At 44.1% G+C, this 24772-nt stretch overlaps 1 protein-coding gene across 1 annotated transcript; it reads left to right on the top strand.

Annotated features, from left to right (window-relative positions):
* Positions 1-381: 381 nt before the first annotated feature.
* LOC115638032 (olfactory receptor 10A7-like) lies at positions 382-23873 on the top strand. The gene is made up of 3 exons (XM_030539628.1): positions 382-492; positions 20455-20541; positions 22911-23873. The coding sequence occupies exons 1-3, from the start codon at positions 382-384 to the stop codon at positions 23871-23873; spliced, it is 1161 nt and encodes a 386-aa protein (XP_030395488.1).
* The last annotated feature ends 899 nt before the right edge of the window (positions 23874-24772 follow it).

Genomic DNA, 24772 nt, shown 5'->3' on the forward strand with positions numbered 1-24772 from the left:
ATTCACAATCAAATAGAAATCTGTCATTATGACACAAAAATGTGTGTTCGGTCTTTTCCATCAGTCTATTTAAAAAAAACCACTCTGCTTCTCTTTATTGTATACATACTGTACACAGTGATGCACAAAGATAGTACTGAAATAAATATTATTCATAGCAGCAGGCAAATGCTGGACTCTTTTTCATGTTGGATGTGACTCAATTAGCACTGGATGGTACGTGAAATGCCAGGTCAGAGAATATAAGTGTGCATTTCCATTTACACCAAGCTTAGAACAAAATGACTCCTGACAAGTAACTTACACCAGTGCTCAAGTTACTACTGAAAGACCAGATTCTTTAGGCCAAGATGTCATCTCTATTAACTAATGGCTAGGAGAATGCCGACAGGTGCAAAAGAGCATATGGTTTGGATAGAGATATCCCTTAATATATTAACAGGGATTCTCTATATTAGTCAGGAGGAGAGGCTAGAAGTTGATAAAATACAGGTAAGAGCTGAAGGAAACAATCAAATGAAAAAAAGCCCTATTCAATTACATCACAGGAAGGCAGACAACTATCTATTGGTACATTTTATAAATGCTTGTGTACCAATGCAAGAAGTCTAATTACTAAGATGGGTGAACTTGAGGATCTGTTATTAAAAGAGTACATTGAAATAATTGGTGTCACAGAAACTTGGTGGAATAATGATAATCTATGGGACATGGCAATACCAGGGTATAAAATATCTGGGAATGACAGATAGGTCATGTTGATGCGGAAGTGGCACTATAGATGAAAGAAAGAACAGAGTCAAATATAGTAAAAATCTTAAATGAATCAAACTGAACTATAGAATGTATATGGATAGAAATTCCATGCTTGAATAATAAGAGTATAGCAGTAAGAATATACCACAGACCATCTGCCCAGGATGGTGATGGTAACTGTGAAACACTCAGGGAGAATAGAGAGACTATAAAAATAGAAAACTTAATAATAATGGAGGACTTCAACCATCCCCATATTGAATGCAGATCGATAGTACTGGCCTCCGGTAGCTATCCCAGAGTGCTCCAATGTGACCGCTCTGGACAGCACTTTGAACTCCGATGCACTAGCCACAGGAAAAGCTCCAGGAACTTTTGAATTTAATTTCCTGTTTGGTCAGCCTGGTGAACTCAGCAGCACTCAGCAGCACAGGTGGCCATGCAGTCTCCCCAGAATCATAGAGAGTAGAATGTTTCTACACTCCCCCTATCATCTCTGTCTCTGAGGTTATCGCAGATTAGAAGGTGAAAAAGTGCACTCGCGATTACATGTTTTCTGAGCTCATACAGTCCTCCTGCACTGATAGGGCACAGCTTAATGCACGGAAACAGTCAGTGGCAGAGGCCAGAAAAGAATTAAGTGAGCATGAAGAGCAGAGGCAGGTCGCGATGCTGAGGCTAATGGGGGAGCAAACGGACATGATGATGTGTCTGTTGGAGATGCAGGAAAGCCAGCAAGAGCACAGACCCCTGCTGCACCCACTGTATAACCGCTTACCCTCCTCCTCATGTTCCATAGCCTCCTCACCCAGATGCCCAAGAACGCAGGGGGAAGGCTCCGGGACACCCAGCAACTCCACTCCACAGGATGGCGCAAGCAACAGAAGGCTGTCATTCAAACAATTTGATTTTTATTGTAGCTACAGTAAGCAATATGGCCTTGTTCTTCCCTCCTCTCCCATCTCACCTGGGCTACCTTGTCCATTATGTCTTCTTTTTTTTTAATTAATAAAGAAAGAATGCATGGTTTCAAAACAATAGTTACTTTATTTCGAAGGGGGGAGGGTGGTTGGCTTACAGGGAATTAAAATCATCAAAGGGGGCAGGTTTGCATCAAGGAGAAACACACACAACAGTCACACCATAGCCTGGCCAGTCATGAAACTGGTTTTCAAAGCCTCTCTGATGCACAGAGCACCTTGCTGTGCTCTTCTAATCGCCCTGGTATCTGGCTGCTCAAAATTGGATGCCAGGTGATTTGCCTCAACCTCGCACCCCATCATAAACATCGACCCCTTATTCTCACAGGTATTATGGACCACACAGCAAGCAGCAATAACGATGGCAATGTTGGTCGTGCTGAGGTGTGACCTAGTCAGCAAACAGCGCCAGCGAGCTTTTAAAGTGTGTGACAGTGAGCTGAGTGGACTCCATACTTGCCTGGGTATGGCATCTGCATGGGTAACCCAGGAAAAAAGGTGCAAAACTATTGACAGCCGTTGCTTTCACGGAGGGAGGGGTGACTGACAACATGTACTCAAACCCACCCTTGACAATGTTTTTGCCCCATCAGGCATTGGGAGCTTAACCCAGAATTCCAATGGGCAGCGGAGATGCAGGAACTGTGGGATAGCTACCCGCTGTGCACAGCTCCGTAAGTCAATGCTAGCCACGGTAGTGAGGACACACTCCGTCAGCTTAGTGCGCTTAGTGGAGACATACATAATCGATTGTATATAATCAATATCTAAAAATCGACTTCTATAAATTTGATTTAATTTCATCGTGTAGACATACCCTGAGTGGAGTACCTTGCATTTATCCTTATTGAATTTCATCCTATTTACTTCAGACCATTTCTCCAGTTTTACCTGCAATCTCTCCCAGATTGGTATCACCCACAAACTTTATAAGTGCCATTATCTAAATCAGTGATGAAAATATTGAACAGAACAGAATCCAGAACTGATCCCTGTGGGACCCCACTCGTTACACCCTTTCAGCATGATTGTGAACCACTGATAACTACTCTCTGGGAACTATTTTCCAACCAGTTGTGCGCCCACCACATGGTAGCTTCACCTAGGTTATATTTCCCTAGTTTGTTTATGAGAAGATCATGTAAGACAGTATCAAAAGTGTTACCAAAGTCAAGAAATACTCCATCAACCACTTCCCCACTATCCACAAGTCTTTTTACCCTGTCAAAGAAAGCTATCAGGTTGGTTTGACATGATTTGTTATTGACAAATCCATACTGATTGCTACTTATCATCTTATTCTCTTTATAAGTTAGCAAATTGATTGCTTAATTATTTACTCCATTGGCTTTATGGGCACAGAAGTTCTGCTGACTGGTCTGCAATTCCCTGGCTTGTCATTATTGATTTTCCACCCATGTTGAGTAACAGGCCTACCCTGTCCTTGGTCTTCATCTTGTTACTAATGTATTTGTAGAATGTTTTCATGTTATTCTTTATGTCTCTAACTAGTTTGATCTTCTTTTGAGCCTTGGCCTTTTTAATTTTGTCCCTACATACCTCTGCTATTTGTTTATACTGATCCTTTGTAATTTTACCTAGTTTCCACTTTTTGTAGTACTTTTTTTTTTTTTGGATCTTTGAAGATCTCCTGATTAAGCCAGGGTGGTCTCTTGACATACTTCCTATCTTTCCTATGCAGTGGGATAGTTTGTTCTTATGCCCTTAATAATGTCTCTTTGAAAAACTGCCAACTGTCTTCAAGTGTTTTTCCCCTTAGACTTGCTTCTCTAACAATTCCCTGAGTTTGCTAAATTCTGCCTTTTTTAAATCCTTTGTCTTTATTGTGCTGTTCTCCCTCCTACCATTCCTTAGAATTATGAGTTTTACCATTTTATGACTTCCACCCAAACTGCCTTCTACTTTCAAATTCTCAACCAGTTCCTCGCTATTTGTCAAAATCAGATCTAGAACAGCCTCTCCCATAGCAGCTTTCTCCACCTTTTGGCGGAGAATGTGTCCAATACATTCCAAGAACTTGTTGGATAATCTGTGCCCTGCTGTGTTATTTTTATCAACAGATGTCTGAATAGCTGAAGTGCTGTGCTTTGGTGGATTTTAATTGTTTAAAGCCTGACCCACCTCTTCTTGCTGGTTTGGTGGTCTGTAGTAGACCACTACCATGGCATCACCCTTGTTTTTTACTCTTTTTATCCTTACCCAGAGACTTTCAACAAGTTTGTCTCTTATTTCTATCTCAAACTCAGTCCAAGCGTATACATTTTTATATAGAAGGCAACACTTCCTCCTTTTTTCCCTTCCTGTCCTTCCTGAACAAGCTGTACCCTTCTATACCAATATTCCAGTCATGCATATTGTCCCACCAAGTCTCTGATGCCAACTATGTTATTCTTTATTTACTTACTTATGTTTATTTACTAGCATTTCAAGTTCTTCCTGTTTATTTCTCAAACTTCTCCTATTAATATACAGACATCTAAGATACTGATTTTATTCCCTTCCTCCTAGTTTTGTCTTGTCTCTCTCTTACCCCTGCTATAACAGCCCATGCTCCCCACAGATTCTGACCCTTCTCCCAAGTGTCCATGTCTCTGACTTATATGTGGGATTTGGTCACCTGCCACCTTCGAAGCCCTAGTTTAAAACCCTCCTCACTAGGTTAGCCAGTCTGTATCCAAATGTGCTCTTCCCCTTCCTTGATAGGTGGACCCCATCTCTGCTTAGCAGTCCTTCTTCCTGGGACAGCATCCTGTGGTCAAGGAAGCCAAAGCCCTCCTGGTGACACCATCCTGTCAGCTAGCCATTCACCCTCAGGATGCATTTGTCTCTGCCTGTGCCCTTCCCTTGACTGGAAGGATTGAAAAGAACACCTCCTACACTCTCATCTCCTTAGCCCTTACTCCCAGAGCCATGTAGCACTTCTCATCTGCTGAGGGTTATACCCCACAGTATCATTAGTGCCCACATAGATGAGTAGCATGAGGTATTAGTCAGAGGGCCAGCTGATCCTTGACAATCCCTTCATAATATCTTGGATACCGGTCCTGGCAGGCAGCATATCTCCTGAGATGCCATGTCAGGGCAACAGATGGGTGCCTCCGTCCCACTCAGAAGACAGTCACCAACCACCATTACCCTACGTTTCCTCCTAGGAGTGGTGGTTGTGATCCTCCCAGCCTAGAGAGTACATGGCTTCTCCTCCTCCACCTTTGGGGTTGTTCCTCATCACTCATTGCCAGGGCAGCACAATGGTTCACCATCACCATGGAGGGTGAGTTGGAAGTTGGGGTGGAGAACAGCCTGCTGCCAGAAGTAACTAGCAGCCAGTGTCCTCCCTGTGACAGAGCCATATCCTCCTCCCCCAGTGATGTGACAGCAGTCTTCTCTAGCTCAATAGCTTCCACAGCCTTGGATATCTCCATGTGAATACTGTCAATGAATTATTTGTGTACATGGATGCTCCTCAGCCTAACCACCTCCTCCTGCAGCTCTCGCACCTGCTTCCTGAGAGATTCCACCAGCAGATGCCATTCACATTGGATGGTCCCCCTAGCCTGGCTTTCTGTGAGTGGGAAATGAAGGCCATAGTCTCTGCAAATCCATACCAGGATCTGGGTAGAGGCATCCATGGTTAGTTTCTCTGCCTGGTGAAGATGCAGGTGGAGGAGACAGGAGCAAAGTTGGCACTGGCTATGCCTCTCCCTTTTGCAAACTCCCTCTCAAGCTGCCATTTGCAGTCCCCTGTTCCCTAGCTCCCCTTGGTCATTTAGCCTCAGTCTTTTAAAGCCTTCTCTCCTAGGTCAGCCCTTCCCCTCATTAATCACAAAGGGGGAGGGTTATCACAAGGCTGATTGAGGCTGATCAAAGATGATTAAGGATAATCCTGGGAACAACGGCTCTAACAGTCCCCAGTCAAACAATCCCAAGTGACCCTGTTAAATAATCTGATGAATGAGACTACTGGACGATCAACGTGTAAAGATGTTGCATCTGAAGAAGTGAGGGTTTTTACCCACGAAAGCTTATGCCCAAATAAATCTGTTAGTCTTTAAGGTGCCACCAGACTCCTTGTTGGTTTTGTGGATACAGACTAACACAGCTACCCCCTGAAACATGTAAAGAAGCATTCAGGGAAGACATGGTCATTGCAGAGAAGCTAAAGGAATTCTTTGCATCATGCTTCACTACACAGCATATCAGGGAGATTCCTTCAGCTGAGCCATTCATTTTAGGGGACGAATTTGAGGAACTGTACCAGGTTGAGGTGCAAGAGAGATGAAGTATGTGCAGTAATATCATTTATTGGCTCTAGTTCTTGAACACTACAATGACACAGTCTGGGACAGTAGCTCTGAGATGTGGGAACAGCTGTATTCCTCTCCATGGGTGTTACCCACCCCCTCCTTGGATCTTCAGAGCGTCATTAGGCAGGAAGTTTCCCCGTTCTCAGCTCCCCATCCCAAGGGCCAGAATTCCCCAGATCCTGGCTCACATGGAGGACAGAGAAGGGGTTTTAGAAGATCCCAACATGGCAACCCTTCCATAAACCTTGATTGCACAAGGGCAGGTATGGAGAGGGATCCACCCCTTAAGATGGGAAAAGCTCCCTTCCCACTTACTGGCACACATGTGGGGCAGCAGGATGGGCAAAGATACCACAGAGTGGAAAGGCCCCCCATACACCAACTCCTATCAGTGGGGCCGGCTTTAGGAAGTGCGGGGTCAAATTCGAACATTTTTGGCAGGGCCCTGGTAGGGATGATTAAAAAAAAAAGAAAAATGTAATAAAAAAGCCTTTAATTTATTCCATGTATTATTTACTTTCCAAAAACTATATAAATAATAAAATTATATATTATGTACATTGCATCATATATGCTTTTGATTGGTTATTAATGACCTCCTTTTCACATGTGTGGGTCCCCGCCACTCCCTGGGGGTGTGCAGATGTGTGGGTCCCAGCTGCTCCCTGCTCCTTTCATTAAAGCAAGTATGCAGGGTTACTGCCCTGGGAACTGCAGGGCAGCAGTGGACATAGGGCTGGCTGGAGGCAGGGCAGGGGTTGACTGGAGGTAGGATTTGGCTGCAGGCTGAGCAAGGAGTGCGGGATTGACTGGAGACAGAGGGGTGTGGAGCGGGCTGGCTTCAGGCAGGGTTGCAGGGGGGTGCGGCAAGGATTGGCTGGAGACAGGGCAGCGGGTGCGAGGCTGGCTGCAGGCATGGTAGAGGGTGCAGGGCTGGCTGCAGGCGGTGGGGGCTGGTGCAGGCAGGGCAAAGGGTGCAGCAGAGGCAACTGGAGCCCTGGCCCTTTAAATAGCCCCCAATCTCCCCGCTATCCCAGGGCTCTGGGGTCTATTTAAAGGGCCCAGGGCTCCTCTGCTTCTATCCCACCTGGGACCTTTTAAATAGCCGGGGGAGCCTTGGGGAAGTGGCAGGGCTCTGGCAGCTATTTAAAGGACGGAGTGGCAGAGGGAGCTGGAGCCCCAGCCCTTTAGATAGTCCCCGGAGCCCCCCCCCCTACCCCAGGGCTCTGGGGGCTATTTAAAGGGCCTGGAGCTACAGCTGGGGGAGTGGGGCTGCGGGACAGGGCTTGCCGTGCTCTGGCCGGGACCGCAGGGCTTGCCGCAGCTGCAGGGCTTGCTGCTCAGGCGGGACCCCCAGCTGGGCCGCGGGGCTGCCACACTCCCACCAGCGCTCTGGCCAAGGGAGCGGGGCCACGGAAGACCCTGGAGTGGACTGCATCCAGGTTAAGTAAAGGAAATTAAAAAGGCACCTAAGGCACGATACCCTCTTATGCATGGGCCCCATTCCGGGGAATCTGCTGAATCGGCCTAAAGCCAGCCCTGAGTGGGGAGGATGAGGGCAAAGACATCTCCTAGTGAGGCAAGAGACCCTAGATTTTGGCACACATATGGGAAGGGAGCATGTAGGGCTTACATGTGCCCCTGCCCCTATCTTCTCCCTCCTCCACACCCCATATCCTCCTGACCAGTGTTGCCTCTCTCCTTGGCCCCTTACCCATACACTTTTTTCATCTGACCCCCAACCTCTCTCTCCTCCCCCCAACCTCTCTCTCCTCCCCTACTAACCATCCCTACTTATTCCCCTCCCCATTCCTCCCTCCCTTTGCTGCAGTCCCCTATCCTTCTTCCCCCAATTTTCTGCCCCATAATTACCCCTCCCCACTCAGGAAGCTCTCAGATATCTAACTTTTCTCTAAAAAACTTTGATTTGATTTGTTTCTATACTCTCCCAAATAAAATTGCTACCCAGGACTCACAAATTGTAGCAACCTAAAATGATTTAGCAGTGCCAAAGTTATTTGTGCCCAGGGTGAGCAAGCATATTTCCACCCCCTACTAGAGCCTTGTGTGCGAATATATTTTTTAATCTTGCCCCTATCCCACCTCACAATACCCATCCCCACCTGCTCCCATGTTTGTTGAATTTTTATTCCCTTCCTGCTATTATGGCAGCTGAACTGACTGGATCCCATTCCCACCGTCATACTAGCGGGAGTGGGATAAAAATTCCACAAACAGTGCGGGAGTGAGTGGGAGTGGGTATTTTGGGGTGGGACTGGAGTGAGATTTAAAAAATAATCCTCCCACCCTGCAAACAGCATGAATGCCATTGGCAGCAGCTGCCACTCTCTGGCCATTCAGCTCTGAAGGCATCGCTGCCATCACCAGCGGTGCAGAAGAAAGGGTGGCATGGTATGGTGTATTTCCACCTTCACTTCTGTGCTTCTGCTGACCGAGGTGATGCCTCCAGAGTTGGGTGGCTCGAGAGCACCATTTTTACACCCCATTTTTCTGTCCCTAGCCCTGGCTCTGTGCACCAGGTAGCTACTCCACTTGCTCCACACTGGTTATGTCCCTGCAGCTCAGCCCAAAATACATTTTGTCCTAGGTGGGCATTTGTCATTAACTTTTACTTAGTTATGTTACTGAAAGGGTGAATTCATAGCCATCAGTCTCTACAATGCCTGTGATTAGCCCAATCATTACTTGAACAGTACTAGGAAGAAGAAATAAATCAATTTGGGGGCCACCCTGTGATGCTTTGACCCCCAAATTTGGATAACTAAAGCTACCATACCTCCATAAGGCACACCAAATTTCAGAGCAATCCAAGTAACTATTCAGATTTAGGCCACATATGAGTCGAGCTTCAAAATATAAAAAATGGTGGAAATGAAAATTCTCCAGATGTTTTTTTTTTTTACTCTGTTGGTGCTATATTTGGCACCATCACAGAATTAATGGGGGCATGCAATACCTTGGATAAAACTCAACAGTTTATTGCACTCAGTGCAACATGTATGATTACCTGCCCTATGGGCACGTGGCATATCTGTGCATTTGGTGCAAGGAGCTCCTGGCCCTTAGACACTGTGTATGGGGTTTGGAGGACAGAGAGGCTAAACTGGAGGAGATAAGAGAGACAGAAACATATAGATAAGACATTCCAGGACACAGGAAAACGGTCCCTCCCCCAGCCCGACAGGCAGTACTGTTGAAGAAGATGAAAGTCTCAGGGAAGGAGAACATCCAGCTGGAGTAGAGGGAAATGATCCCACAGTTGTGACCCTTCTTCCAGATGATGTTGTGGTATCCTCTTGCACTGAGGATACCTCTGCAAGGGAGGGAACTCCAGTTACTAGGAAGAGACAGGTAATCGTAATGGGAGAATCGATCGTTAGAAACATAGATAACTGGGTTTGTGATGACCAGAAGAATTGCATGGTGACTGGGGATTACAGTGAATGAGAAGCTGGATATGAGTCACCAGTGTGCCCTTGTTGCCAAGAAGCCTAATGGCATATTGAGCTGCATTAGTAGTTACAGCTAGCAAGGGAAGTGAAGGGTAACAAGAAGGGTTTCTACAGGTATGTTAGCAACGAGAAGAAGGTCAGGGAAAATGTGGGACCCTTAATGAATGGGGGAGGCAACCTAATTACACATGATGTGGAAAAAGCTGAAGTAGTGATTTTTTTGCCTTGGTATTCACAGACAAGGTCAGCTGCACACTGTTGTCCTGGGCAACACAATATGGGGAGGGGGTGAGCAGCCCTCAGTGGTAAAAGAACCTGTTAAGGACTATTTAGAAAAGCTGGACATGCACAAGTCCATGGCTCCAGATCTAATGCATCCGAGGATGCTATGGAATTGGCTGATGTGATTGCAGAGCTATTGGCCATTATCTCTGAAAACTCATGGTAATCGGGGGAGATCCCGGACTATTGGAAAAAGGCAATTATAGTGCCATCTTTTAAAAGGGGAAAAAAGAGAACCCTGGGAACTACAGCCTCCCCTCAGTCCCAGGAAAAATCATGGAGCAGGTCCTCAAGGAAACCATTTTGAAGCACTTGGAGGAGAGGAAGGTGATCAGGAACATTCATCATGGATTCACCAAGGGCAAGTCATGCCTGACCAACCTGATTACCTTCTATGATGAGATAACTGGCTCTGTCGCTATGGAGAAAGCAGTGGACGTGATATATCTTGACTTTAGCAAAGCTTTTGCTATGGTCTCCCACAGTATTCTTGCCAGCAAGTTAAAGTATGGGCTGGAGGAATGGACTATAAGGTGGATAGAAAGCTGGCTAGATGATCGGGCTCAATAGGTAGTGATCAATGGCTCCATGTCTAGTTAGCAGCCTGTCATAAACAGATAAGTAAGAGTTAATAGAACAGAAGTAGTTTATATCTCTTTTGCCTGTAAAGAGTTAACAAGATCAGTGAGCCTGCTGTCACCTGACCAGAGGACCAATCAGGGGACAGTATACTTTCAAATCTTGAAGGAGGGAAGTTTTTGTGTGTGCTGTTAGAATTTGGTTGTTGTTCACTCTGGGGGCTCAGAGGGACCAGACGTGCAACCAGGTTTCTCTCCAATCTCTCCGATACAGGCTCTTATAAGTTCAGAATAGTGAGTACTAGGTAGATAAAGCGAGTTAGGCTTATGTTTGTTCCCTTTATTTGCAAATGTGCATTTGGCTGGAAGGAGTTCAAATTTGTATTTTGCTGAAAGGATTTTAATTTGTACTTGTATACTTAGGCTGGGAGGGTATTCCCAGTGTCTATAGCTAAAAGACACTGTACCTATTCTATTTTAAATTTACAAAGATAATTTTTACAGTTTTTTCTTTCTTTAATTAAAAGCTTTTCTTGTTTAAGAACCTGATGGTTTTTTTATTCTGGTGAGACCCCAGGGGACTGGGTCTGGATCCACCAGGGAATTGGTGGGGAGAAAGGAAGGAAGGGGGAGAGAAAGGTTGATTTTCTCTCTGTGTTAGGATTACTTTCTCTCTCAGGGAGAGTCTGGGAGGGGAAGAGAGAAGGAGGGGGGAAGGTGCATTTTTCTCTCTGTTGTAAGATTCAAGCAGTTTGAATCACAGTGATCTTCCAGGGTAACCCAGGGAGGGGAAGCCTGGGAGAGGCAACGGTGAGGGAAAGGGTTTACTTTCCTTGTGTTAAGATCCAGAGAGTCTGGGTCTTGGGGGTCCCTGGGCAAGGTTTTGGGGGGACCAGAGTGTACCAGGCACTGGAATTCCTGGTTGGTGGCAGCACTAAAACTACTAAACTGGTAATTAAGCTTAGAGGAATTCATGCTGGTACCCCATCTGTTGGACGCTAAGGTTCAGAGTGGGGAATTATACCATGACACAGTCGGTTTCAAGCGGAGTGCCCAAAGGGTTGGTCCTGGGACCGGGTTTGTTCAATATCTTCATTAATGATCTGGATGACGGATAGGCTGAACCCTCAGCAATTTCACGGATGACACTAAGCTGTGGGGAGAGGTAGATATGCTGGAGGGTAGGGTTAGAGTCCAGAGTGACCTAGACAAATTGAAGAATTGGGCCAAAAGAAATGTGATGAGGTTCAACAACGACAAGTGTAGAGTCCTGCACTTTTGACGGAAGAATCTCTTGCACCGCTAGAGGCTGGGGATCAATTGGCTAAGCAGCAGTTCTGCAGAAAAGGATCTGGGGATTACAGTGAATTGCAGGATATATTGATCATCAACACTTCAAATGCATTTGCTGCCCTGGATTCATCCTTGTGATATGCCCCCTCTGAGCATCATTTGAAGATCATTTGCCCCCATGTATGCAGTAGTGCCCATGAGACGCAGTTTTATGCTGCAATAAAACTCGCCTCCCTGCTGTATCAGGGGCATAGCAGGTGGTTTAGCAGCCACTGGGGTCCATCTGGGCCCCCACGTTCCTGCTTTAGGGAAAAGGAGATCTGGGATCTCCTCTGCCTTTATCCCTCTAAGCTCAGGTCCGATGCTCCAGAGTGCCTCGTTCAGGGAACTTGTCTTGTTTGTGGAAGATCATCACGATGGCCTGTTCTGTGCACCTGTAGCAGAGTGAGTCTCTGCTCCTGCCCTGAAGGGGTTAAAAAGAGCCCTGGATAAGGGCTGGGGCTGGAGAAAGCAGCCTTTTAGGCTGGGCTTATTGGGGAAGGTGCAGCAGCTGGGGCCATGCCCCAAACTGAGCAACAGGCCCTTATATAAGGGCAGAGAAGGCAGGAGCCCAGAGAGTCTCTCTCTGCATTCAGAGAGAGAAGGGCTTGGCTGCAGAGAACCAAATAAGGTACCTAGGGTGAAGCAGGGCTGGGGAAAGGCAGAGGAGCTGGGGAGCTCCTGCCTGGAAAGCCCCAGGCTGCAGCCTAGCAGAAGGCTAAGAGGTACTGGGGGTTGCAGGGTGCAACCCAGGGGTAGGCCAAGGCAGCAGGTCCAAACCCCTTTGCTGATGATGAGTGGCTGATACTGCAGTCTGCCTCAGGGCGTGGGACTAGACAGTGACTGGCAGTAGCCTACACAGAGGCAAAGTGGGGATAGAGGGTTGGGGGTTCCCAGGGAGGGGAAACCCCTGAGGAAAAGGGGTTGGTGCCAGGGGGCAGAACCCCATGTAAAAGGGGCACTGGGGTCCAGGGAGGGATACGGGGCCCGTAGTAGGAACCAAGGCGGATCACCAGCCTGCAGAGGGCGCTCCACTGGAACCTGAGCTAATTCCTGAGAACGACCAGCAGAAGGTGCTGCGGGGGTGAGTCTGCCTGTTTACAGCACCCTTTGACCCCCATTCACTCTTCTACTTCTCCCTTGTGTGTGCGTCTGTGGGGGAAGGAATCTCGGGATTTTGCAGTGGGCTGAGGTGACATCTTGAGGCCATTGGTTTGCAGAGGGAGCACCAATAGCTTGTTGTTAAAACAGCTCTTTAATGGCCCATACTGGGCAGATTGTTACCAGTATCAGTGAAAATTCAGATACAGTTTCCTCAATGCAAAGCAATTTATTTGAGAGAGAATCACACATACATTGTATAACCTTTTACAGCATCTTCTTAATAAGCCTCAATTCCCCAAGCATAAACCCTCAGTAATTATGTTGGCCTTACACAGTATCCTTATTGGCAAACAAAGCAGGTATAGCTACTAGTCCTGTGATGGATACTTCTTTTCTTCATCTGCCAAATGTCCCCAGAGGCAGAGTGTTGGCTACCCTAAGGCCTCTAGTCCAAAAGTCCCACAAAGGTCCCTCACAAATGAGTTTGGGGTACCCTGACTTATCTACAGCATCACAGGCCTTTTTGGATATTAATTGAGGGGTCTTCCTCTCAGCACATATGATAGTCCCAGTACTTATATCTCTTTCTTTCAAAGAAGTTACATGCCCCTGAAATATGCCCTGTGGGCATTTCATTACTAGTTTTCCCAGTTAATATCTTTGGAAGGGACAAGAAGGGACAAATCAAAGATCAGTTGATGCAAACTTACTCAGCAAACTTACCTGAGCTGTTAGAGTGGTGCCATCCTGAGGTGTCATCTTAAACCAGTTCAGTTAGTATGAAGCTCATTGTTCACATGTTTTCTATGCATTTACTTAGTGAGCTAGCCATCGACTGACCATAAGCAAAGTTTCAGCTAAAATACACAAACACACACAGAGCCTCTGGCTAACCTTTCATAATCCATAGTGCAAATTTCCATGCAAATGGTCTGATGCTAAGAGAACCCTGCTCCCAGAATCCTTTAGAAAATTCAGATAGACCAAGCCTTACTACATTCATGTCAATCACAGTAAGTCATAATAATTCAGCACATCCCAGTACTTGTCTCTCTCACCTACCCCTTCGGGGAGGTGAAGCATGACTGTTGTTCTAGGATGAATCCCTACAAGGACATAAAAATAAATAATCATGTGCAGCCACGATTGCTACACGTACAGAGAAAAATCTGTCTACCCTGCATGATCCCTCCTTTCCATTGTTTGCTAGTATGCAGAGCTGGGGGAATCCTAGCCATACCTCCTGCCCACCTGAACATACTCCTTTTGGGGTATGAAGTACTTCATTATGGATGCATGGACATACTGAGGCTGAGATGATATAAAACTGCTTAATGGATTTCTATGATCAGTTTCCGTGATAGATTTTAAAATCCCAGCCTAAGCCTTCATTGGCTTGCAGATGGTCCCAGAATAAGAAGTTTCATCTGGAGAGGGGACTCTGAGGCTCACACAGTGAAGAAATCTCTTCTCCAGAGAGCTGCAGCCTAAGTTTTACCTTAGTGTGACCAGATATCCAGATTTTACAGGAACAGACCCAATATTTGGGGCTTTAGCTTATATAAGTGCCTAATGCTGCCTGTCTCAATTTTTCACACTTGCTAGCTGCTCACTCTATCGTGACAGATCTGATAATAGTTTCCAGAAAAGAGAAGCTTATGGATTAATTTGAAACATACACAGATAGGGAATGGGAGCTGTATGTATGGGTAAACTTTGAGACATTGTCCAAATACTATTTATAGATTACATGGGAGTTGAACTTGCAACCACTTCTACACATAAGCCAAAGCTTTCCACTGTCCCACAAAGCTACTGTACATTAGTCAGCCATTTGTAGATTCTAAGGCTAGAAGGGTCTGCTGTAGTCATCTAGTGTGACTGTCTGTGTAACACAGGCCATATGACTGTCCTGAATTAATTCATGTTTAGGCTACAGCAGATCTTTTAGAAAAACATCCAACCTTGACGTTAAAATAACCAGCAATGGAGAATTCATCACACCCCTTTCTAAGTGGCTAGAGCTAAAATTCAGAGGGATCTTGAGAAATTGGAGAACTAGGCAACAGAGTAAAAAATGAAATTCAGCAAAGATATATGTAAGGTGTGACACCTAGGGAAGAAAAACCAAATGCACAAATATGGAATGGGAGGAAACTGGCTTGGCAGCAGCACTGATGAGAAGGATCTGGGAGTTTTGATGGATCACAACCTCCACATAAATCAGCAATACGATATTGTTGCAAAAAAAATGCAGTTTTTGGTTTCATTAACAGAGGAATAGCATGCAAGTCACAGAAGGTGATAGTACTGTTCTTCTAGGCACTAATTAGGCCTCAGCTGGAGTTCTTTGTCCAAATTCAGCCACCACTATATAGAAAGGATGTAGGGAAACTGGAAAGGATACGAAGGTGAGTGACAAAGATGATCAAAGGGATGGAATGCAAGCCTTATGAGCAAAGGCTGAAGGAACTGGGTGTGTTTAGTCTGGAGAAAAAAGGGATATTATGGGGGAACATGATAGCGGTCTTCAGATACTTGAAAGGCTTGAAAGGCTGCCATAAAAAAGGCGGAGAAAAGTTGTTCACAGAGGACAGGACAAGAGGCAATGGGCTCAAACTACAGCAAAGCAGATCAAGATTAAATATCAGGAAAAACTTCCTAACGATAAGAACAGGAGGACAATGGAACAGACTGCCTAGGGAGATCATGGAAGCTGCTTCACTGGAGGCTGCATAGTCATCTGTCTTGAATGGTTTAGATAGAACAAACCTGCATCTTTCCAGGGGGTTAGATTAGATGACCCTTGTTATCTCATCTAACCCTATGATTGTGAGTTGTTTCAGTGGTTAACTATCCACACTGTCAAAAATGTGCACCTTTTTCCAATCTGAATGTGTCTAGCTTCAAATTCCAGCTGTAGGATCAAGTCACGCCTTTGTTTGCTGGACTGCAGAGTGCAAGCTCAAACTTTTGGTCCCTATGTAGGTATTTAGAAACTGTGACCAAGTCACTCCTTAGCCTTCTCTTTGTTAAACTAAAGAGATTAAGTTCCTTGAATCTATCATCATAAGGCATGTTTTCCAATCCTTTAATTGTTCTTGTGTCTCTTCTCTGAGCCTTAGCCAATTTATCAACATCTTCTTGATTTGTGACACCTGAACTGGGGATAGAATTTCAGTAGTGGTCACATAAAGAGGTAAAATAATCTCTCTATTCCCACTCTGGAATTAGCCCCTTTGGCCACAGCATCATGCAGGGAGCTCATGATCAGCGGAGCTGATTTATATTACACTATAGAGCAATATAAAAAATATATTCCCAAAGCCCACTAGTGGGTCAGGCCCAAATTTTCCAGCCGTGAACTGTGATCTTGAAGTCCATTATAGCTATCTTGCTCAATTCTGTTTGCCATACACAAAGAGCAGGGCTATACTCCAGGTGAGCAGTTCAAAACTTTCTAGGGGATTTGCACACCCAGTTCCCATTGCTTTTAATGGAAATTGGGAGACAATATCCTTAATGCAGCTATGAAAATCTCTGCCTCAGTCTAAATGAGATTATATTTCATATTAACTATAAATAGCAAGAGAAGGAACAAAAATAGGGTTTCCATGAGTGAGAGCACAGTGGGTGTGTCTCTCCTCAGTAACAGTTTGTTTCAGAAGTGAATCCAAAAAGGTAGCTACCCCCAGTAGATTCTGAGCAGGTTAGACAAGAATGTAACAGGGTACTTGAGGACACACTTAACTTTAAGCACAAGAGAATTCCCAGAGTCCCATGGGACTATGAACATGTTTAAAACCTAGGCCCATGTTTAGGAACCACGCTGAATTGGGGCTCTAAAGAACAGGACACATAAAGCAAATTCACTGGTGGCATGCAGAAGATCAAGGCCTGGATTCAATCCAGCCACAGGACCACCAACTCAGCAAAATGCTTATGATACTGCTAGCTCTGTGATCTGCCAGTGTTGTCCCCATAGCGGATCCCAATACTCTCGGGGAGGAGGCAACCTCCATAGGTCCATGAACAATCTTCTAGCCTTGGTAGTTGTTCGGGTCCCCACCCCACCCACTGTGAATGCTGGGGTACAGATGAGGGAACAAACAAAGAAATCCACAAACAAATCCCCCTCCACTCGAGATTTGAAAGTGTCTTCTTTCCTCACTGATCCTTCTGGTTAGGTGCCAACTAGGTGATTTTAGTTACTTAACACCTTACAGCTAAAGCGATTCAGAACAGCTGCCAAGGAGGGATGTTATGCTACCCTTTTCTTTATATTTGTGACAGAAGTGGTCCAGGATCCTGCAGTCATTCAGTCCTTCATTCAGTTACAAAACCATATACAATAGAACTATTGTGGGACCTTTTCCTGAGTAAGGACTTGACAAGAAATGTGCTGCATTCTCCATATCTTGGAGTCTTGTAATCTAAATTAGTTAGGTGACCAAATCCCATTGATATTCAATTGGAATTGGGCACTTAGGATCCCTTGGGATCTTTTGAGCCTATCCAAAGAAGAGATGCACAATGCATTCAAGTTCAACCATAATTTGCTGTGCTGGATGCAGGAAACTCCTGCCTTTTGTTATGCAGGAGTTCAGACCAGATGACCACAATGGGCCTTCCTGCCCATAAAATCTATTAATTTATGGATTTTGCAGACCTTTATTTATTGGCACCAATGGTACAACTCACATGATAAAGCTAAGATGAAGGGAGGACCGGGGTCCTAAATAACAACATAAGGATGGCGTGCTAAAGGTCTGATTTTAAAAAAAAACTGTACCCTACAGGTTATGGATGTATGCAAGGCAAAATTTGCAAAATAGCCACTAACTTTGGATGTCTCCATTTAAGGTCAGCGAATCTGGACCTTTTCTCCAAAATTGCTGTGCACTCATAATCCCAGCTGAAATCTATGCAAGCTGAAATTGCTCAGCAAATCTGAAAACCCAAGACTCGGTTCTCCCAAATTGTGCACTAAAAAAATGGAGGCTTCCAAAATTAGAGGACAAGTAGGAAAATTTTGATCATCAGGCTGGATTTATTTTCAGTTCTGAGAAGTTTAAATTTCCATTGGCTTCAGTATGATCTTGGAATCATCAGCAATGCTGGAATTTAGACCCGAAGCCAGAAACAACTTGGAAATAATGGCCTGGGATTTTTGTTGTTCCTGCTTTTTTCATAGATTAATAGATTCAATGGCCAGGAAGACTGATTAGATTTTCTAGTATGACTTCTTCCATAGTGCAGACCAGATAATTACCCCTGTACTGAGCCCAATAACTTGGGTTTGACTAAAGCATCTTCCAGAAAGGCAACCAGTCTGGATCTGAAGACTTTAAAAGACATGAGAACTTGACCATTTGGGTACATATGGTTTGCATGAATCACACAGTTTTCAAACTATTTAATATGGGCCTTTGTGGGTGACAAGTTAGTCCTGTACAGAGCTCTGCATTACACTAATCCAAGAGTTAATTTGTTCATAGAATCAATGCAAGCTGTGTTGGCCCATTCTGGAGAGGTGCAGAGCACACTCAGCTCCTGCTGGAATCACAAGGCATGTTCAGCTCCCAGGTCAGTCCATGTAATTGACATGGGCTCAATCCTGCACAGTGTGGGCCTGAACCAGCCATCTTTACATGAGTAGCCATGACTCACTCACGTGACCATGCTGGTTTTGCTATGAGCACTTGCATGAGTAACTAATACCTGTGTGAGTAAGGGCTTCAGGAGGAGGCCAATTTTGCAACGAAAATTCAGTAGAGAACCTGGTAGATTGAGGAAGATCCTTAGGACTAGGTCTACACTGCAGCTGGGCCTGAGCCCTCCCCAGCCTGGACAGGCAGACTTGCACTAACCAGACACAAACTAAAACTAGCAATGTGGACATTGTGGCTCAGGCAGCAACTATGGCTCTCAAACTCAACTGACCCTCTGAGTGTCTGCAATGTCCACACTGCTAGTTTAGTGCGCTAGCTGGACACAAGCTATCACCTATCTAAGATATAGACATTCCCTTAAAGACCCAATCCTGAAACCTTTATTCTTTTGGGCAATGCATAATCCTTGCTGATGAGGCCAGGAGAATTCTGAGACTAACTGTTAGAAGAAGAGTTATTCACTTGAGTGCTGAAACATTAGATGGTTATGTTAAACTTCACAGATTCCCACCTGTTCACATTGGTGTTCAAGGTACACAATGCCATGGGGAGGCTGAGGCTGTTTTTGGAGATCAGTGAGATCACCCATAGGGGCTAGTATCCCTAGACATGTTCACTGGCTCACGCTTATAGCAGTCTGATGAGTCACCAAAGAAACAGCCCTTTGTTCTCAAGGCAGGTGAGAGACTTCCTTGATTTTATTACAGAACCGATAACATTATTTCACTTTGTTCTTTAAGCTGTGTATTGAGAGCTATTTGGAGTGCACAATGGGAGTAAAATATGGTCCTTGCTCTTAAGATTTTATTGTCTCAGATGATCCTGGAAACTCAAGATGCTAGGGGAGATAACAACAGGCAATGGATGGAATACACTCAACTGGGCAATGAGTGTCGCTTTGCTAGCATCACAGACATCCTAGTTTCTTTCTTTCTTTCTTGACTGGAAGTATTGTTGGAGGGATTCTAAAATAAAACATTGTTCTGAAGACTGAAATGAAGGGGGAGAGAGATGTTTTGTGCAGAACTGGTTCAGGTAATGCAGCTCATGGAATTTAGTGCCACTTCCAGTGAAAATGTAACAGGAAAGGGGTGCCCAAACTTCCACCCAGTTTTGAAAATTTCAGCCTTGCAGCCTGGGAGAAGATTTTTTTGGTTAGCTGGTGGTTAACCTGGTGTATCTGGAGGAGTTGCAAAAGAAAAGGGTAAGGGACATGGGGACTTCTTCCTTTCTTTACTCATTGATACCTAAACTTTTTTTTTGTTTTGGTCTACTTGTTGCATCCTGCCAGTAAGTTATCTGGGCAGGTGCTGTGCCTTTACTATATATGTGTGAAACACTCAGCATAACAGGGAACTGATTGCTGATTAGGACACTATATGCTACAGTGCTACAGCTATTACTGCTTGTATTGTGTATAGCCAACTAGGGGGCTGGGAAGACTGAGTAAACATATGTTTTGTAACCCACTCTTCTTTGGGAATGTTTTTATCTGGTGCCAGATAAATGTACAGAAAATGCTACATATAGGTCAAATGGCTTGTTGTTTAATTTAAAATGGAGAATGGGTCTGTTTGTAGACCGTATAGCGTTGACAGCAGAGCCTGTCAAATTAGAAATTCTGACATTTTGTAACTTTCATTCGTCCTGAACTGGAAGAAAAACTCATAATTTTGAAATGTCACATGAAACTAACATTCTAAAAATCTCCTCATTTTGGAAAAATTGAAACAACTTTACCAAAATATTTCAATCAAGTTAATGCATTTCATTTTTAAGTTTGAAGCCCTTTATTCTGATTTTATCACATCAACATTTATATTATATTATATTATATTTAAACATTTTAATACTTTTCAGTCAAAAATTTGACAAAATTGCTACAGTCTCATATTTTTTATTAGTCGTCATTTTCTGATGGAAAACTGTTATGTTGAAAAACTTTCAATCAGCTCTACTCCACAGAGGTCTCCTCCACAGCAGAGATTTCAGAGACTGCTGTGGTCATGATATATATCAGCATCAATAACAAGGGAAAGGTGAGTAGGAGGTATGGGAAGCTAAACATATAATATTAGGAACTAGGGTTAAATATTCTGTTCAAGAACAATAGCCAAAAATATTGCACTATCCCTATAATGAAGCTGAAGTGTTCTGGATAATTAATGTAAAATTATATAGCAGGATAAAAAAAATGGTATTTTTGCCTTTATTCTTTATAATCAATATAAAAAAAAGAAGAGGAATACCATGAAAGAAGAAAAAAAAGCTTAAGACATAATGACTATGTCTGTCTATCTATCTATCTATCTATCTAAGAATTAAGCAACAGAATCTTGTGGCACCTTATAGACTAACAGAAGTATTGGCTACCCCTCTGATGTCTAATAATTAAAAGAAACAAGTGGGCAAACTGTGGAGTACTGTAAATATTAATCTATTGCTGTCATTTCAATAAAAGCTACCAGTATTTCTTGGTATTTTTTTGTTTCTTTTTATATGTAAAAGTAAGAGTTCCCATTGCTGATAATTGCCAAAGCTGATAGTGGTAAATAAAGTTATTATCATTGTGCAGGATATGGAAGATGCCTGTATTATTTTATGAATATTCTTCCTTCATCTATTTGTTTGCTTGTGTATTTCTTGGTTGCTATATTGTTATGAAGAGTTTAACTGTCACACAAGTGGACAGCAGGTAGACAGGAAGGGAGGTATAAGTTTCATATGGCATCATTCACCAATACTTAGGCCAATTCAGGTGTCAATTCCTTTGAAATTTACCTCTGACCATACTGAGTCAGAATTCTCAGCTTGGTACGGGGGGGTGGGTGGGAAGAGTTTCAAATGGGAAAACTGAATCAAGCAACCTCTGCAGTTGATGAAATACAGAGCCTCTGAGCTCAGAGCAGGAAGAAGGAGGAAGCAGACCGACCCCCTGTTTCAGAAGCATGGGTGTCTGGATAAGCTTTAAGTAAAACAGGTGCATGCCAGCATTCTATTGTTTAACCTTCTGCTCTTGTTATGTTTTGATTCCTACTGCTGAGATTAAACAATACTTTGTTTTCAAAAGGTTGCTTTGTGTTCACTGTGTTCACTACTAGTCCCAGATCCTAAAGGGAAGCCTCGCAGGGCAGCCAAATCCATCTGGGCCTGTCGAGCAAACACAGGTCATACCCAGCAGGCTGTAGTCTCATTTGAGAGTGAGAGAATTGTAGGATTCCACACCAGGGAGGTGAAGGCAAGAGGCCTGTCTCTGAAATGGGTTGCACTCAGGGAGATGTTGAGAGGTCTGCCAACTACAGCTATCCCTGAACTGTGATAATCATTATTAATAGGTCATTTTTTCTGAATGGGTTCTATTAATCAAACCATCTAGCTGAAGCTATGACCCTACTTCTGCAACAGGATTCATGCAGACACTCTCTTGTGCCTGTGCAGAGCAACATTATTGTTAGTAGCAATTACCGTATCTGTTATACTACTACCTAGGAAACAACCTAGAACAGGCCCTGTAGTGCTAGATACTGTATAAAGATAGAATAAAAGAAAGTCCTTGCCCCAAAGAACTTCTACTCTAACTGGACAAGACAGATAAAATGCAGGGGAATGGGAGAAAACATTGACTTCAGTGATCTCAACATGGGCATACAGGAAAATCCACATGAATCTGATTATAAAATCAGGGCCTAAGAAATGGAGTGTACGTATGTTTAGTATGAAATATTTATGATTTTTCTAGTATGAGACTCAAGAAAATAATGATTCAAATCAATGAGTTTTTTGTCTCAAGTAATCTTGATTGCAAAGGCCAGCATTCTTATACACGTTGAGTTGGTGCTTCCCTGTTTGAATGGTCTCATTTAAATCAGCATGAGACTGGAATTTTCAAGTGTATAAAGGAATGAGGTGCCCAAATCTCATTGAAATTTAGAAGCATAATCCTCTTAGATTCTGTTGAAAATCCCAGCCTGAGCGAAAGTGTAATGGAATCTCTCTTTTGAAATCAGTGGCACTCCTCATGACTAAGGTACCATTGACAAGAGCGGTAGAAACTGATAATTGGTCCTTTTTCCTCCCTCTTCATTCATACCCATTTGAAACAAGTGTGATTTAAAACAAATACTTTGGCCAGCTCTAGTTATGCCGGAGAAACATGATCCTGTTTCATTAAAGAGTTCAATATTTCAAAAGCGGGTTTTATTCGGAATGAAAACCACCATTTTTGACATTTCCTGTAGAAGGGAATGGAGCCCCATTTTTAGGGCAGCATGCCCCATTTGGCTGCCCTAGAGTGACAGCCCAATCTAGTTTCCCATCAGCCCACCTATCTTCCAGAAAGACATCCAGTCTTTATTGACATAAGAGCTAGCGATACACTATGTTATGGTTGTCTCTGTTTGTCTTCCAGTTGAAAACCTACGAAGAAACAATGAGGTTGAATCGAACAGTGGTGACTGAGTTCCTTCTCTTAGGATTTTCTACATCTCCAGAGAGGCAGATTTTACTCTTTGTTGCAGTGTTAGCCGTTTATATGGTTACTGTGGTGGGAAACCTCCTCATTATCCTTGTAACATTGCTGGATTCCACCCTTCATACCTCCATGTACTTTTTCCTCTGTAATTTATCTGCCTTAGAGGTTGGTTACACCTCAGTCACAGTCCCAAAAATGCTGCTGAGCCTCATCTCAGGGAACAAACGCATTTCCTTCACTAGCTGTGCCGTGCAAATGTTCTTCTTCCTTTGCTTTGGGATCACAGAATCTTCTTTTCTGGCCACCATGGCATATGACCGCTACGTGGCAATATGCAACCCCCTGTTTTATCCTATGATTATGAACAAGAAGGTGTGTGTCCTGCTGGCAGCCACTTCCTGGACTATTGGCATCCCGGCCCAGGCAGTCCAGACCAGTTTGGTGTTCACCTTACCCTTCTGTAGCTCCAAAAAGATAAACCATTTCTTCTGTGACTCAGCCCCTCTGCTATTGCTGGCCTGTGCTGACACCTCCATGAATGAAACCTTGACTTACATGGTGGTTGCTTTCTTTGGAATGGTGCCCTTTGCCCTGATCCTGTTGTCCTACATCCGGATCATCGCCACCATCATTAAGATGACATCAGTTGAGGGCAAGAGGAAAATCTTCTCCACCTGCTCCTCCCACCTCATTGTTGTGGCTTTATTCTATGGTTCTGGCATTATCCTTTATTTACAACCCAGGTCCAGTGAGTTTCCAGACAGTGGTAAACTTCTCTCCCTGTTTTACACTGTTTTGCCTGCCATGTTGAATCCTTTTATCTACAGCCTAAGGAACAGGGAAATCCAAACAGCCTTGAGGAGACATATGTGGAACAAATTGTTTCCTTGCTATAGCTGAGTGGCAAACAGTTTTTCCAGCCTCTTCTGCCTCTGAGAATGTGACTTTTGAATAATCACACTGTTGGGGGGGGGAGAATTTGCAGAAGTACCCATTAGTTTTGGCTGCCTTAGTAATTGAGCTGAGGCTCAGAGGACTTGATTTCTGAGGGTGCCCTGGTACTACCAGTGACCTCTGCTGTTGTACTCAGCCCTTCTGTTTTTCATGTGGGGTACCTAGGAAAGGAGGTGCACACAGTTAGTGGTCACCCAGAAAAATTCTGATGTAAGTTACTTAGCAGACATTCTGAAATCTTTAGCAGAACCAGGACTAGAAGCCAATTTTCCTTGGCCTAACACCACCAAACCATCCCCTCTCTTCCATTAGGCCTATGCACCATTGACTATATTCTTTCCGGCTTCTGCACTGAACAAGACAGGAATTAGAGCTGCCTGAAAACGGAATTTTCCTCCTGTGGTTGTTTGAACAAATTTGCATCCCAAGTCAACAGGGACCAGGAACAAAAAGTGTTCACAGGAGGGAAAGTGTCAAAAAAATTCCTCTTCAGGAAAACTAAGGGGAAATTTCCCACTGGCTCACTGAGCTGTCCAGGTAGTCCAAGAAGTCAAATTGATGGCTACCCAGGTAGTCAAGGAGGTGGCTATCCAGAGAGTTGTGAAGTGTCTGCCCAAAAAGTGGGGTGCTATGCAGCCACTGAGGCTTAATTTCCAGCAAGGTTCCTGGGACCCGGACAGATATTGTGCCTGGCAGCTTGCCTGCCAGTTGCTAGGCTGGCAGTCAAGAAAGAGAACTTGGAGTCATTGTGGATAGTTTGGTGAAAACATCTGCCCAATGTGCAAAAACAGTAAAAAAAAAATTGAAAATGATGTTAATAACAACTGGGAAAGGGATAAGACAGT

Source organism: Gopherus evgoodei, chromosome 21 (genome assembly GCF_007399415.2).
Source record: "Gopherus evgoodei ecotype Sinaloan lineage chromosome 21, rGopEvg1_v1.p, whole genome shotgun sequence".
NCBI lineage: Eukaryota > Metazoa > Chordata > Testudines > Testudinidae > Gopherus > Gopherus evgoodei.

Coding starts and splice junctions, on each gene's coding strand:
- LOC115638032 (XM_030539628.1), top strand. CDS start 382: ATGCCGACAGGTGCAAAAGAGCATATGGTTTGGATAGAGATATCCCTT. Junction 493..20,454: donor TAGAAGTTGATAAAATACAG/GTAAGAGCTGAA, acceptor ACTTTCAATCAG/CTCTACTCCACAGAGGTCTC. Junction 20,542..22,910: donor GCATCAATAACAAGGGAAAG/GTGAGTAGGAGG, acceptor TTTGTCTTCCAG/TTGAAAACCTACGAAGAAAC.